Raw genomic sequence first — 17,574 nt, 5'->3', positions numbered from 1 at the left:
TTACAACTGACTGTGGTAATTTTACCAGGGCAGAGTATACAGTAGCTGTTACCATACAAGCAAATTCTTTTATAGATAGAACCTGAAGTAAGAATAAATTATTCCAGTCTGTGTCTGTGAAACTGAAGCAAGCTATATGAAGCACTCAAAATAGCCAGTTAAATAGGTGTATGAGGTTTCATTAGATCTGCAAAGGTTACTGAATTACAGAAGCACAGTCAAGCACAGTGGCTACTAAACAAAACCCAGCAACAGAATCAGTGTTTTGTTAGCCAGACTACAAAGACTGTAGGTAATGGAGAGCCATGAAGACTGAAATAATCTTTCACTCCCAAATGAACCCTGCATATAGTGGCTAACACACAACAGCAGGATGATTTTGTTAGGTTTGTATAACCATGCCAAATGCTATATAAGTTAGTTTGTTGAAGGATTTATTTTATAAAAATATTCAAAGCAAGAGTTATATTTAAACATGAAGACAAACAAAAAAGGTGAGGAAAAAGTAACTGTCAAGAGAATCTCTCCTATTGGAACATTCTGCTTTTACCATGATATCAGGATTACTTTCCAGCCTGCATCCGTGCAATAAACATCCTTTGTTGCAAGACAGGAGTCATACCTTTTTCCGCCTTTCTCGTGTTATGTTTTTCAAGTAGGAGGTAACGAGGACTCTCAGGAAGAAAAGGCAGAACCACGGCTTGTATCAACGAAGGAACAATGATTGCTCCAAATAAGTAAGGCCACCGGGATTCCTGCGAATGAAAGCAAACATAAGTCAGTAATCCTTTTTCCACAGCAATACTAGGAAGAAAAATAACTTCGATTGTAAATGCTTAGCTTTTCATCATTCAACATTCTGTGCCAGTGAGCAGAGTGGTGTAAGCAGTTTGAACACCTCCCCCTCAGATCACCTTACTCAAGGCCTGAGGAAGGCAGAACTCAAGCCAGCTGACTAAACTTGAGAGATGTGGGGAAGCTGGAAACCAGCAATACATAACATATTTTTCTTTTCCTTCAGCATCAAAATATGCATGTAAAATATGATATACTCAAATATATATTTTGTGTCATCCCCACTCATGGCAGTACCATCCATTAGCTTTAAAAACCAGTACAACACTGTTTTCATATAGTTACATAAACCTGCATGATGTCTCTTTGTCTAATCTAATTGATCTAAAAAAGAAAAAAACAAACCCCAACATATATATACACACACATATATACACATACGGCTCAGTCGTCTAACTTTCATAGTATGGGTAAAATCCTGGCAACACTTCAGCTAATCTGCAGTTTATCACAGTTTCGTGGCTCTTGGTGTAATGCAGGCAGTGGCTGTTCAGCATTTCACAGCTGCTAGGAATGAACCAAGTTGCACTGAGGTCCCACCACAAGCCTCTTCCACTGGGCAAAACACAACATTTTCCTTACAGGTGCAACTAACACAGTCAGGCAGTTTTGATTTCCACTGAGAAAAGAAGGCATACACCGTCAATGCAATTAGAGTAAAAGACAGCTACACAGTTTAACAAAAAAAGGTATCTGGCTAACTGATTTGAGGTTGTCTTGATGAATGTTTTCTCTTGCAGCCAGTAATTTCACCTCTTAAGCTGGTTTCCATGGTAATTTAATTATAAGAAATGGGTTTCACCTATCCAGCCCAAAGTCACGGGACCTTAAAGAAGTTTTATGGTAGTATAACTAAAACTAACACCTTATATTGTTTCCAACTCCGAATTAGCTAACTTAGCTCAGATGTTCAAATGAAACACTGTTTCTGAAACTTGTTCTTGAGTCCCTGAAATAGAGAGTACGTTTCCTATTGCTTTGCAAGTAGCCTGCTGGAAGTCTCCAGCAAGGACGCGAAACATGGGAGCCATCTGCAGCATCTCCACCAACACAAAGCATCTATGAGCCCTCTCTGGCAAGTCCCCCAGAAGCCAGGCAGCTCTAACCTGCCAGAGTCCCACCACACTGCAGGTGAAGAGCACCAAGTGCTGCACTAACCAACACTATTTATATGAATCTACTCAACTACTAGCCAATTTCAGATGCAACTTGACTTTGGTAATTTTCTTTGAAATCAACTGAAACAAAGCTGTTAGCAACCTCAAACATTCATTACTTAAAACCGGCTACAGAGGGCGGCCTGAGCAAAGCTCTTTCAGCAAAAGGCTGGGAAAGGCAGCAGAGAGCTCATCTAGCTCTCTGAGTTTAGTCTCAAGATAGGATACTTTCAAGTAGCTGAAGAAGAAAGGTGACGGCAGTATTATTTTCTCCTGCAAAATGGCCCTTGATCTGTCCATATTCTTAAGATACCGTTTGCTCCAAGTGAATGCCATGATGAAATACTTTAGTAGTTTTCTCCAAGTTCAGTATTCATCTATTTAATTCCATGCCCTCTAATTTGAGGCTTTGTTCTTAATTGAAAAGCCTGCTGAGAGCCCAGTGAGTCTACTGTTCAGGCATCATGTCTAGCACATTTTCAAAAGCTTGGCTAGATCAAAGGAGGTTGTGCTGCATCCTGGCTGACTGAGTCCTGAGAGGCACTGAGTGTTTGGAACCTATCCTTCCATCAGAATGAATCTATCCATTTGGAGTCCAAACAAAACTGGATAAATTTCAGTCCAATATAATTTTCCATAGTCAAATCAAAGGTCAAAAGCCCCCAAACTACTTTCTGTTGATAGTTTTTATTTTATAGTCTCCAGCTTCAGCAAAACTGCTAAAACACAATGTATTGCAACGTATTGGATGTAATCCAAGCCCTGAATCTGAATTGGGACCTGGGATAATAAATCGCAGGCAGAATACGCAAGGTATATACTAATGAAACTTTTCACCTGCCCTTTAAATGACAGGTTTGGGGCTTTTTTTTAATTTCTTGGGATAAGAAAACAACTTGAAAGGGAATTTTTCAAAGAACTTAAAGCTCAAGGTTATCAGTATTCCTTAGAGACTCCACTGCCATGAGGACTTCAGCATCCTATTTCTTCATTCTGAATTCTATTGTTCTGAAATGTAGCCAAGTAGAGAATTTTACCTGATATAGGAGAACCAAGAGTATTAAACAATCTGTTTATAAGCAAATGAGTCTCAGTCTTACTTTAAAAATTAGAAAATTAAACTTAGGTTAAGATTTCAAGATCAGTTACTGAATCACATTAAAAACCAGGTATCTGCTTGTAAAGAATAACTTAAGAAAACAGACAGTACTACTGATTAGTTTTAGTCTACATCTGCCTGGAATCAGGCACTTCTTTCACATAGTCATTTAAAATTTTTCCATTGTTGTATTTAATCTCTACCCTCATTTCCCATAATAAATACATTTGCTATGTACCATTTAAAAAGTTTGTAGGGTGTTAGAACTTGTTTACCATAGTTCTAGATAAAAATCTTACTCTCGATCAGGACATCATACTACTTGTAGGTTTTTTTCCACAATGCCAAGGGAAAAAAAAAAATCTCTCCTGCATATTGCTGTTATTCACATTCTGCCAACCTATGGACATTCACCTGGAACAAGCATTCACATGTTTTAAAGTCCGTCCCATCCCTGCCCCCCCCCCCCCCAGCACATGGGTTTTCACTTGGTCACATTTTACACAAGGAACTCTTTGCAGTAAACAATAGACCTGACAGTATAATGAAAAGCCCTCTATTTTCACCACATGATATCAAGCTTTGTTTATTACCTCTATGAAAGATTTCTATTATGCTAGAGAAAGATTTTTATTATGCTAACTTCTAAAACCTTAAAGTAAAGCAATCATAAATATGCTCTGACTTGCTGTTGTTGGCATGAGTTGATCACTAAGTCACTGAAATCAATGGAAACTTCTCCATCCATTTCAAAAGTTTTTGGATAGTGCCTATTCAATGCTATAGAACTGTATTACACTTGCTTTTCTCTTAATTTACATTTTTCAAGTTGAAATTCTTCATCCCACTACAGAAAAGAAATAGGAGGACTAACACGAGTTTAAAAGGTTCATGTACTTGTTGGTTCAAAGGTACCGACTATGAATTGCTGAAAATCAAAATGAGTTAGACTATATAAAGAGAATTAAAGGATGCAGGGAAAAGAGGAATAGGGCAGGATACAAAGTAAGACAACGCTCAGAAGTAATAATAAGGTAAAGGTATAAGACAGCGTAGGCATGGCTTAAAAGACCCATTATCATTTTACCTCAGTTGCCATCAGGAAGCAGCAGCATACAGGCACTACAGAGAGAAATGAAAACAACTACATCTCATTTTATCTCAGGAAAAACTCAAAAGAGCATTAAATATTTTAATTACAGGGAACCTGACTCATCACCTTCTCAGAATCAGTACAAATAACATGTCAAGACAGTACGATTTTAATTTTAAACTGTCACATTATGGATATTCACTTAGCCTGGAACATGAAAACCCCCGCTTTGATCTATTTACATAAGACAGTTAAATAGTACAGCAAGTTTGACAATCACAGACTCAAAGGTTGATATAAGAAAATGGAAAGCTGCAGAAATACAACAGGGTTGGGGGGGAAGGAAATGGATAAAGCATGACATGGATTTATCAACTGCAACTGAGACAAGATTAAACTGCAGTGGAATAGAGTAAAGCAAATGCTACCATGTTAGAGAATCATCAGCTAAAATGCAGATAATGGAACTCACTGTAACAATTAAAAGGTGGAAAAGAAATTGATATGGGGAAATGTCAACAGGCACTGCTGGCAGCTGAACTACTGCACTGTGTGAAGTTCAAGGACCTATTTTAGCATAGTTACATTTCAAATTTTCACTAATTAGGAAGATCTCAATAAAATTTGAAAATACATTCAACAAAGAAAAGGCTAAGGATATGCGCACATACATATCAAAAACTTTCATGTCCAGCTGAGCACCCCTCAATCCCAGCTGCCCCAGGGCATGCTTCCCGCATCCCTGTCTCCTGTCCATTATACAGATATGGGGAAATTACTGCACCTGAAATGCAAACCCCAGACACCACCTTCTAGGTAGCAGCCTGCACACAGGGTAGCACAGGGCACTGCCTGGAGGACTCCAGCCCTGCTTTGCATCCCAGTATAACAGGCATGCTGCCTCTTGGAGCTATCAAGGGTTCATTTAGCTCCACTGCTTGAAACGTGCAGGAGATTGTATCAAGAAAAACACTCACTCTCCCTTTTTCTCATTCAGTGCACAGGATGAACTGTGACCTCTCAGTGAGCAGGTCTATTTACAAGTCACTATTCCAAACTCCTTTAAATATTAATTCTGGAATTAATTCTTTGAGGGCGAATGAGTTTACAAGTGCTGAGCTCTTGACAAATAGCAATGATTTTTTTGTATAATAGCTGTGTCATACAAAATGACATAATTTATCCATTTTATATATGGGGAAGACAGACATTTTAAAAGCCTCTTGCAAGCTAGTCAAAACATCCAGGAACTAGTGACTTGACAGGCTCTTCTTCGTGTTCCTGTAAGAAGCAGGAACACATTTAAAACTTCAGTTTGGCAAATTATAACCACATACACAGAAAAAAATGAATTACACCTACTGTAATTTCTAGATGTTCTGAAGCATCTTGCCTTGCCTTGCTCAGGTCTTTGGGGTTTTCTGTGTCACATGTGGCAGTACTACAGGGATATCTAAGGACCCCTAGGGCATCAAAATCATAGAATCACAGAATGGTTTGAGTTGGAAGGGATGTTAAAGATCATCCAATTCCAAACCCTCTGCTATGGGCAGGGACACCTCCCATTAGATTACATCCATTGATTTTCCTGTGTCCATTTGTGTGGTTACTCCATCATAGAAAGCCACTAGGTTAGTCAGACAGGACTTGCCCCTGGTGAAGCCATGCTGGCTGCCTCTAATCACGTCCCTTTCCTCCACCTTCTCTTAGCAGAGCTTCTAGGAGGATCTCTTCCATGATCTTCCCAGGCACAGAGGCAAAGCTGACAGGTCAAGAATTCCCAGGGTCATCTTTTCTACCCTTTTTTAAAAAAAGGCACAATGTTGCCCTGCTTCCAGTCACCAGTGACTTCCCCTTACTTTTCAAATACTATGGAGAGTGGCTTGGCAACCACATGAGCCAATTCCCTCAGGATTCTGATGCATATCCTCAGGTCCTATAGACTTATATATGTTCAGGTTCCTCAGCTGGTCATGAACCTGATGCTCCCCTACAGTGGAAGGGACTGTGCCGCCCGATCCCCTTCTTGTTGTCCATTGACCCAGGAGGGGTGAAGAGAACGGCTGTCGGTGAAGACTGAGGCAAAAAAGTTGTTGAGTAGCATTGTTCAAGTAATTGAATCTTACAGCTTTTAGTAGAGACTTGGCACAAAAACTTCATATCAAAACCAATCCATTTGCCACACAAAAATAATCAGATTCCTGCTCAGAACAGAGTGAGCAGACTTACTTCATTGTATGAAACTGAGAAGACCGCACAAGCCCACATTTTCTCTATTTATCTGCTACTGTGCCACAGAAAACACCCCTAAATGTGAAGTGCAACCTCACTGGCTTGAGACCAAAGACTGAAAAAGCACTGAGATGGAACTAATTCCTTCACATTACAACTGTCTTTTCTTCCTTGAGCCAAGGGTATGGCACAGCGGTGATGATCATGAGGCAGCTGAGAAATGAGTACTTCTGCATCTCAGGCTTCAGAGCAGCTACTCACATAATGTGCAGGACAACTACCTTCCTCTTACCGCTCCAAACGCCTCTCTATAAACTTCTCTGGCTGCAGAGGAGGACACTAAACTCACCAACAGCTGCAGCCCTGCAACCCTTTTCTTTTTGCATGACCACTCCTGCAAACTACTGCTGTCAAAATGTTTTAATAATTGTTACTAATTGCTTACCTTACAGAGCCAACCCAGATAGCATGCGTATTTCATCTCTTTTCTGCATCCAGGTGTGTATTTATTTTTATTTGTCACTACTACAGAGATAGCTCTGACATAAGTTTACTCAAGCCTCAGTGCCTTCTCAAGTACTGAATAGTACAGAAAGTTACCAGACTTAAAGCTGTACAATCCTAAGCTCAAATTCACAGAAATCAGTGGGAGGTTTTTGTTACTGAGTAAATCACCTGTGGATTAGGACTTAAAACAGCCTTGAAAGTGTCTGGTATCCAAATCCCATAACCTTATGTCCTCTAAATTGCAGATTAGATCATGTTGCATATATTGAGAAGGAGAACCAAACTGCCTGTTGCAAGCTCCCAAGATGCTTTTTGGTCCAACTTTTTCCTGGAAACAACAACTGGCTTTTTGCTTAACACTTAAACAGAGTAATTTGCCTTCACTGCTTACTCATTTCTGAGAAAAGTAGTGGGAAATGGTGAGCTTTCAGACAGCATTATTATCAGCAACCAGCATACACCCTTGACCTTCTTTAGAAAGAAATATTAGAGGTATGTTGGAGGTACACAAAATTTCTGACTAAACTTCCTTTCAGCTATGCATGTAGACTCAGGTTAGCTTCCACAAATAATACAAAATAGTCAAGTAAAATACTTGAAGAGGATAAGATTAATTTGGTTGAACATAAGCATATAGTATCATTTTGATGCCCAAGAGTACTTTGGGTGTGCCTATGGGACCTGCAGATGCCACACACAAACCTCCAGAGACCTGCATCCTCCTGGGCCTGCAGCAGAAGGCGAAACAATGCTTCAGGGCAGTGAGAAATTACATCAGATCTAATTTTTTTTTTTACGCTGATTATATTTTGCCAAACCAAAGTTATAAAGGTTAGACTAACATATGTCAAAGTTATGAAAAAAGCCCAGCAACCCCAAAGCCCATGTCTTGTTTTAAAAATAACTGAAACAGCTCACTGCTTCATTGTGACACTAAGTGACATATCTGTTTTAGATTAAAAAAAAATCTCATTTAAATTTGACATTTGCTTTAAGCTACAAAAATCCTCCAAAATATTAATCAAGATTATACCTACTGATTTTTCTTTTTGTCAGTGGTTTCAAAAGCAAACGAAGAAACACAAGTCTAAAAAACATACCCTCAACAGGATGACTGTATGCTACTGTCTGATGCTTGATCAATTTACCACAACATTAACACCCAATTTGTAAAGGAGAAAATTACATATTAGGATGTGAATTTGCAATAATGGATGATTTTACAAAGGACAATGGAAATTAAACTGAAATATTAATCATCCAGAACCATCAAAAAGGTTTAATGGTGCTTATCTCTCCAGCACGTGAAGCACACTGGGAAGGAATAATTTTAATTTACTGCTTAGTAACAGATTTGTAAATATTAGCAGATACTCGAGCACTAAGGAGACAGGCAAATCTTCATCTAAAAGGTTTCTTGCTTGTAAGCTTCTGAAGCAGAGTCAAACCAACATGGGATGAGGTTTGTAGACAGATAATACCTGTTATTAGGTCAACTACAATAAGTGCAAAAATCTTTTTTAAAAGTCTGTCAAAGAAGCAAAAAGTCAAACCTTACATATATAAACAACATAAATGATGATAGTTCAGTTCTGTGTGTTAACCGTGTTTCAGTGAATCAAGAGAAAGCAGTGTAACAAATTAAAAGCAATTACTCTCAACTTCCATGATATTTTGAATACTTTACTTCAGATGTGTTGAAGGATATTTTTCCCTGAAAGCTTGTCTAGTGCTTTTCCAGCTGACCTAATTAAACAGAGTATCGCTACATAGAAACCTTATCTTCTCAAGAGGGGCACTGTTTCAACTGTCTATGAGAAATTAGTCCTCACTGCTGATAAATTATCATCCAAACATTAGATGCTCTGCCATCAAGTCTGTTGTTCAGCAGTAAGTCTAATAAATAAATACCTGCATAACTTCCTTCTGTGACCATATTTCCACTTAATACATTCAGACAAATCCTCTCCTGTATGACACTCCCATTCACAAATGCAAAACTATAACATTTGAATATTACATATGGCCAATCAGCCACACAGTACAGCCTTAATGGACTGAAACTCATTTGCAAATACAAAGACTCACAGCTGCTTTCCCATGCATTACTTAATGAGTTCTGTACAGAAAAGCGATGAATAAATACCTCTGTGTCTGCCTGGGGAACCAATAAAACGCTGATTTATAATCTCTAGTAAATACATAATCTCAGCTGCTCCATAGCAGATATAAACGAAATACCTCATTTAATGTCTCAATTACAAATACATCAACACCCACCACATCCCACCAACCGGGCTGGTGTAACAGAGCAGACCTTCTCTTCCCGGGGGTACAATTGAACTATGAATATGCAACAACCCAGAGGGTCCTGGCAATGTTTCTGTGCCCTTGTCAGCGCCATCAAGGTAGTGTATCTCTAGCCTGGTGGCTGCACAGTAGCTTTCCTTGGCTGCACCAATTGTTGGGTGAGGTGACCTCCAAGACCCTGATCAGCAACTTACAGCGTGTAATTAAGCACAAGCGCCTTGATAAATGACACGGAAATTGCTTCAGCAATAAAAACCCCAAGTGTCTTATGTTACTGTGAAAAGATGAAGGAAACTTCCCATCGCTAGATAAAAGAGGAACCTAGAAAACATTTAAAAACGATTGTCACCTTCAAAATCACTACCTCAATCAATTTTTAATTGGCATGTCTGGTATTAATTTCCAAGAAGTGCAGGCAGATTTCCATCCATGATCAATGCAGGCTCAAAAAGGCATGTAAACACCTGTTGAAATCAGTGATTACCCAAATAAGTGCTGAAGCATGTTTTTGTTCTATTTTTCTTTTTTTTTTAACAGAAAAAAGAGATCATATTTATAAGTTCCTTCCACAGTAAGGGTGTTTTTCTGAGCTATTCTTAGCACATAATATCCCTTTACAAATTTGAGCAGCCATGTACAAGCACCAACGTGTCTCCTGCATTCTCAGCACATGTCTTAAAACACTCTTCTGGGAAGGCTCTAGCATTTAATTCAGAATTTTGCATTTTACTATAAGAATACAAATGAGCTTTGCTTCTGTGCTTTTAAGGAACACTGAACAAGCTCAGCAGTCCTGAGAAATTGCAGGGACTAGGGTTACGTGGAGTCACCATTTGCAAGTCTATCTCAATGGCAGAGCACTTACAGGAGTACTTGAAACCTGTCCTCAATGCCTCGCTCCAAGCTTAGGTGACTCCTGATCAAAGTTAAAAAAAAATAAATTTGGTGCCAGAACTGATAAGCCAAATTCCTAGTTTATTTTTCCCATGTCTGACACTAATCTTTTGCTCTTAAGACCCTAGCAACTTATATATTACAATAGGCTCCACCAAGCAACATGTTCCTAGGATCATTAACTGTCCCACTGAAACTAACAGGATTACTCATGTATTTGCATATGCAGTTTAGCTGAAGTCTTTGAGCTCAGATTTAAGAGCCTTAGGAAACCAGTTGGCAGGCAAGGACAGTTTGGCCAGTATTACCATGTGTTACAGACTTATTTCCAGCCAGCTCGGTTTTTAAAAACAGGTAATCTGTACCCAGCTATACATTAAAGCTGCTCAAGTTCCCCTCAAAAAGTAGAATGTAAAACTGTAATTCCTGTTGTTTCAATGACAAAGATAACATCCAGTTAATAAAGTTCATAACCACTTACACAACAGTTTTACATTTGGAATTTGTCACATTGCATTTAAAAAAAGGTCAAGGAAAATCTAGGCAAAGACAGTGTGTCACTTAAAAAGACAATTCATAGTCTTCTCTGGTGCACTTCGTTTGCATTACTTTATGTAATATAAAAGCTGCTACCTATAAAAGCTGCTGAGCCTTAATCCAGCCATTCCTCCTCAGGAGGGCACTACCCATCTCTAATCATTGCTGCTCCCTCCTTATCTCTTATTGGTTGTTTACACTGTTTTTGAAAGCAGAATGACCAAACACACCAACATTCAAGATATGGACACATTAGGAATTTTATGGTTTTTCCATCTGCTCCACATTTTTTTTTCCCTGGAAACAGCTACAGCAGCAATACTGATTATTCAGAAATTGTTACTCTAGTAAGTCCTAGGATGTAAACAAAGCAAGATTTTTACGTTGTCATAATATCCACTATGAAATAGCGCAATATAGTTAGACAAGCATGTGTGTGCATGACCTAGAAACACTTGGAGTACATTGAATAGGGTTCCCAAAGTAAACAAAATCTATTTTTCCATCAGCCTACCTATGGCAAACACCTGTTCTGGTCAGAGAAGCAGCTAGACCCAGTCAGCAACTTGGAGCAACTCCAGGGGAAACAACTACAGCTTGGCAAGACCTTATGCACCATGGGAAACAAGGCTTAAAGCAGAAGTCTGAGGAAAAGACGGCAATAGGCAAGAAATCCAGTTTAGCCTGGTGGTCTAAAATATTTAAAAGTTGTTACTGTCCTAAGGAAAACCTTTGGAGCAGGATATTACATGCAGGAGGAACTAGATGAGTAGTTACAAAAAGACACATGAAGATACGTGGACTATGCAGGTATCAGGCCAGACAATATTCCCCCAAGAGGGTAAGTGTAAATTTAAACTTTCAAAAGTAAATTTGACAATGCACTGGGCCTTTGCAGGGAGCAATTTGTTAGAAAAATGGGCTGGGTGATTAACCTGCAGAATCACAGAAACAGAGAGAATGGAAACACCTGAAGGGGAGTGTTTGAAGAAGTGAGTGTCTGAAACAGTTTCCTCTTATCTTAATATCTGTTTTTCTCTTCAGTCAGATATACAGAAAGCTGCACATGCTATATAATAAAAAATGGCCCAAATTAAATAATCTTATAGACAGTAGGAGCAATTCAGTGCCCACATTACAGCTGATAACATGATTGCATTCCTGTGGGCCAGCACCAAGTTGTCATGTACAGTTGCCATGGCTTCCTGAAGAATTTAGGGCTCTGGCTTGCACAAGACTAAAACAAGATGCTAGCACATGAAAACGAGCACACTGCTCTCAGCAGTCAGTGGTGGAGAGAAGGAGGACAGCACACTAAAGTGGTTGTGCTCTGCAGCATGACCACCAGCCAATTTTACCATCATGTAATTTCCCAAACCTCAACAGAGATGTGGTTTCCCACAGGTTATGACCTACAAGTACCAGAACGTTTAATAAAAGTATTTTGGGTATTTGTTGGAGGGGGAGACTATTAAGACAGGGGAAAGAAAATCAGAATACCAAACCACAGCAGCAGAGGACCAGTATTATGACAGCAACTTTCCTCCTCTGGAATAATCACTTCTGGTAAGTGTCACTCATTAAACAAACACCTTCCTCAGACCTAATACTCTAAAAGTACCCCTGAAGACAAATAGAATAAAAACCTATATATTCAGAATCCAAACCAATGCCTGTACTTAAGTATTACAATCATTGCTAGATTGTTATTCTTCTTTTGCATCTGCTCTTTTACACTATAAATTAAAAATTGGATATAGTAGTGTTTGGCAAATTCCTGTCAATACAGTATGATACTGATTAAAGAGCTTATTTTATTAGAGGAGATGAAGTCTAACCTGAAATGCAAAGATCACAAGTGATGGGAGGAAGAGAAGGCAAACACACTTTGGAGGGGAGAGAGAATGATATTAAGGGACAAACGAAAGTTGATGAAAAGAATAATGAAATAACGAGAATCAGCTGATAGAACTGGCATGAAAAGGTATCAGAAGGAAACAAGAAGATTCTCACCATCAGCCCTTCCAATGGAAAGCTTGGGAAGGCAAAGGAACAGGAAACAGCCAACCAGCCTTAAGACAGTAACATAGCCAAAGCTGACCATTGCCCCCCAGCACAGAACCTGAGGCTGTCCACACATCTCCTGCTTCACCTGGGCTGGTCTTCATAAACAAAAGATTGCTAAAAAATCACTTTGGGGATGCTTAACCTAAGTGACACAAAAAGCAGTGAAGACTTTCAAAATTGCCTCAAGTAATACTTAGTGCTTCAGAGCTATTTTTATCACACTTCCACATTTAAAGGAACGCCATTGCATTTGATAATGGAGGAAGTTAGCAATTAGGTTATTAATAAATGCTTGTAAGGCTATGTCTCGTGGCCTATATAAATGCTTTCCTTTTCTGTTGAAAGACTTCTACACAACGACTAAAGGCAACAACCTCATACAATCCAAATAAATGCATCAAACTCCAATTTAAAAGTTAAATTTTCTGCTCAAGCTACCTCAGCCGGGAGTCTGTTCCAAACATCATCCTGATGAATTTCAACATGCAATTACTCACATTTATAAAAAGTTATTCCTGTAGCAGTACTGTCTTTAAGACTAAGCCACTGTATACCCTCTATAGTTCTTCTTTCTTGTATTAACGTGATGCAGTTGGTTACTCTTCCCTTCTGTCTATCTACTCAGCCACTCAAGCAAAGCTGCTGGTACCTTTTCTTACAGGACAGGACCTCAGCCATACCTGCAGCACTCCCCATGTCTATTCCCATTCCAGTCTCTTCGAGCAAGATGCCTAACTCTGCCGTTGTCCCTCCTTTCTTCAAAACCATCACTGTTTAGCTACTATGGTTAATAACCTCTTAGATATTTGTTCAAGTTACAAGTAATAGAGGCACGACAGAAAATTGTTACAAAACAATGACAGTAGAAAAGTATTTCTAACTAATATTATTTACAACCAATTCTGACAGAAACAAGCAACCAACAACCATAGAGCAACAAAAATACTCCTGTAATATTTTACAACACGATCATTAAAAAGCTGGACATTGTTAGACTGACTTAACAAAGGTGGTTTTCCACATGCTAGTGCAAGCAGTTGCACAGAACAGCTGATCACTGCTGACAAACTCCGATTGACTTCAATTTTCCTGTCTATTTGCTTTAAACTATTTATGAATTTTACAAAGATGGAATTACAGTGCAGAATGGTGTATTAGAGCCTTGGCCTAAGTATAATGCAAAAGACCTCAGGCTTCTGAGGAAAGGAATAGTTTGCTTGACATTTACAGCTGAAGTTATTAATAAGACACCACAAATGCATAGCTGTCTCCAACATATGGCAGCTCTGGATCTGGAAACCAGCCTCACTTCAAATACAACAAAGACTTCTCCAACAGAAAAAAAAGGGGGAGAAAAAAATTAAATAATATGGGAACAATTTGATAAGAAGTTTTTATATAATCAGTGAACAGAAGTCAGGATGCGAATCAATGAGGTGCTGGCAACTGAAAAATAGCCAGCAAATATCTTGAACCTACTTCTGAACTTGGTTGGTGTTTGCTGGGGATGGGAAAGGGGAAAGAGTTGCAAGGACTATAGAACTCAGGAAACAGACACCATGTTTGCTGCCTCCCAGCTTCAGCAGAAGTGAACTCAGCACACATACCCACCTCAGCAATGTCCTCCATCAACGACTGCTGTTCCTGGCACAAAAACTCCACTGACTTCAATCAGAACCACATGAAGCAAGCGAAAAAAAATCCTGACTTGACTGAAACCAAGGAAATTTTGATAAAGCCATCTGAGAATCATAGAATAACCAGGTTGGAAGAGACCCATCGGATCATCCAGTCCAACCATTCCTATCAAACACTAAACCATGCCCCTTAGCACCTCGTCCACCCGTGCCTTAAACACCTCCAGGGAAGGTGACTCAACCACCTCCCTGGGCAGCCTCTTCCAGTGCCCAATGACCCTTTCTATGAAAATTTTTTTCCTAATGTCCAGCCTAAACCTCCCCTGGCGGAGCTTGAGGCCATTCCCTCTTGTCCTGTCCCCTGTCACTTGGGAGAAGAGGCCAGCACCCTCCTCTCTACAACCTCCTTTCAGGTAGTTATAGAGAGCAATGAGGTCTCCCCTCAGCCTCCTCTTCTCCAAAGTATAAGACTGCACTAGGGAATCATATTTCAAACAGCCTGAGGTTTCCTCTCTGTGCTAAATAGTATTAACATATTGAAAAGAAAATACACCCATGTGCCTAACTAGAAAATACAAGCCAGCACCAATAATTTTATGAAATATGCTAATTCTCACCAGCCAAATCCTTGCTCCTTTTACACACTGGTATTACTCATCTTGAAAAGAACTAATTCTACAGATAAAGCATATTTCTTCTTACATAAATCAATGGCTACCTTTAACAGCGTAATATTAATCAAATGCATACTAAAGCAGATTGCAGAAGCAGAATTGCAACCCCCATAATTTGGGAGTAGAAGGGAGGGAAGGGGAGAAGAGAAATAAAAAGAGAAACAGTGAGTTGAAACCAAGGAATAAATATTTCCTATTCAAAATATCTCAAAGAGAAGTTTCAGGGAAACAAGAATTTTCATGACATCTCACCTTTGAAATTGTATGTATGTTTCAAAAAAAAAAATCCAGCTACAGAAGAGCTGAAGTATATTCTAACAATCAGCCTCTTGACATCTAATGCACTTATTTGTAACACACTAACTTTCAAAGTAAGAGAAGAGACATCTGTAGAAGCCACAAAATGAAGACCAGTGAAAAATATTTTAAGCTTTTTCCTAAAATGTGTTGCTTCGGCAGCAGAGGGAGTAATTTGTCCTTCAATAAAGGGTAAGCTGAATCAAAGCATTTGCCTCCAGGAGAGCTGAACAGGATAAGTGAGCCCAAGGATAAAGGGACAAAATATGAGAGCCGGTCAGACAAAAATAAAAGCGTCAGGGAAAATGGTATTGTGTTTTTACAAAGGAGTTGAATTTGGATGGACGTGGGAGGACAATCTCTCCTCACTTTTCAAATGCTTAATATTTTGCTGGCTGTCAGAAGGGATTCGTAGTTCAGGTTTCATTGCAAGAGGATTGATGCTTTCTCCACTTTCAAGATTCATTCCAGTTGAAAAGTATTTCCAGGTGCCAGCCTGAATAAACCCTGACTTCATTTATTCAGAGTAATGATGACATCCAGTGGCCACCAAGTTAATTTCAGCCTACAATAGCAAGATAACCTCTTATATCAGCACAGATAAACTCTTCAATAAAGGTATAAATTAATGTTATTCTTTCACCTCCAAGTCTAAAAGCAGGATTGCATTACAAAAAGATTTATAAGTACTGGGCAAGAGACTTCCTACTCAGGTTCTTGTACAAATTCTAAGCAAGCCTTTCTCAGTTCTGTCTCACTTTGAAAAATTATAAATGAAAAAAACACATTTAAGAACTTGATACTCAAAGAAACTGGAAACCAGCAAAAATAAATGTACATCAAGAAAGGGTGGGTGTTTGCGTAAGAAAACCTGCATATGCACATACACAGGCTGCTCAAGCTGTTAAAACTCTTTGCCACGCCTACCAAACTGAGTCAATACACACATGCTTTTAAAAGGCATGGAAGAAACCACTGATCAAAGTGCTTCAGAGCAAAAAATACAATGTTCCTATTTCTCCCCTTGTAAGAAACTCAGTCAAAGTATTGAAATACAAAACTTTAAGCATGTTTGCATTCGTTCAAAGAAAACATTTGTTAAATACTTACTTGCCCAAATATTTCTGGCAACCCCAAAACTTGACCAGTGAAAACACCAATACAGATGAAAATTGCTGTGAACTGACCCAATGAACCACGGATTTCCTTAGGAGATATTTCACTCAAATACATGGGAAGGGCACTCAGAGAAATGCCTATGAAGACAGGAAAATACCCATACATTAAGTAAAATTGTGTTTTCATCATGCTAAGTACAAAACAAAGGTCTATTGAAAGGAGTCTGAGCGCTAGTCTGCTTGCAAGATTGACATAAAAACATTGAAAAAACAGAATTATATCTATCCACAGATAATATGAATTATCTTCTCTGTATGTATAATTACTCTTGCATCATTTAATAACTGATTATCTGTTACAGATGTACAGTGATGTGCATAGGCTGCCTATTTGATGAGAAGCACCAAAAGTTACTCAGAGATGAGAATCACCAGGAGAACGGATTTTATGTTTTAATTTTGTTCATTCCAAAGCAAGCACTGGTGCAGGTAAGGAAAATAAACCCAATGTATTAGGCAGAGAGAGCAGGCACCATCAGATGAAATATTTTTACTGTAAAGAGTATTATAAAGTATTAGCAGATTCTCCTTTCAACATAAGCTTACAGCTGCAATGAACTCTTAATGTCAGGCATAAAATAATGGCGAGAATGTTGCTCAGAGCCAGAAGAAAACAGATGCATGACCCTGCTTAGTACAACTGACAATATTTACAAAACTCCAGAAGTTCAGTTTCCTGGTGGTCACGTGAGACAAAAATTAGCAGTCAGCACCAAAATTACCCACGAAATTCACATTGCAAGTGACAGACAAATCTACTTTCAAAAAACCTGCAGTTTGTGCTTACTAACAACACAAAGCTTGCCAGGACCAGATTTAATGATGCAAAGGTCAAAGCATTTTCCATTGTTTAGAGTGGGGTAATTATGCTGAGAGGGCAAATCACATTAATTCATCAAGTTTGTCTCCACTGAGGCAAAGACTTCTCACCATCTACTGATCTGTGAAGTAACTGAGAACCTCACCACTATCTGGAAGACTATTCTAGTGCAGCAGTGCCTCCATGATTCACTTTGAACTGGAAAGACCATGTTGCT

At 38.9% G+C, this 17,574-nt stretch overlaps 1 protein-coding gene across 1 annotated transcript in view; it reads right to left on the bottom strand.

Moving 5' to 3' along the window:
• The window catches only part of SLC2A9 (solute carrier family 2 member 9), a 102,451-nt gene that overhangs the window by 66,337 nt on the left and 18,540 nt on the right, over nucleotides 1–17,574 (bottom strand). The window contains exons 5-6 of the mRNA XM_069856332.1: nucleotides 16,470–16,615; nucleotides 623–755 (exon numbers count right to left, since the gene is read on the bottom strand). Of these exons, the coding sequence (XP_069712433.1) occupies nucleotides 623–755; nucleotides 16,470–16,615 (279 nt within the window). The remainder of the gene's footprint in view (nucleotides 1–622; nucleotides 756–16,469; nucleotides 16,616–17,574) is intronic.

The sequence above is a fragment of the Phaenicophaeus curvirostris genome, chromosome 4 (assembly GCF_032191515.1).
Source record: "Phaenicophaeus curvirostris isolate KB17595 chromosome 4, BPBGC_Pcur_1.0, whole genome shotgun sequence".
NCBI lineage: Eukaryota > Metazoa > Chordata > Aves > Cuculiformes > Cuculidae > Phaenicophaeus > Phaenicophaeus curvirostris.
This window is presented reverse-complemented; position numbering and strand designations above follow the sequence as displayed.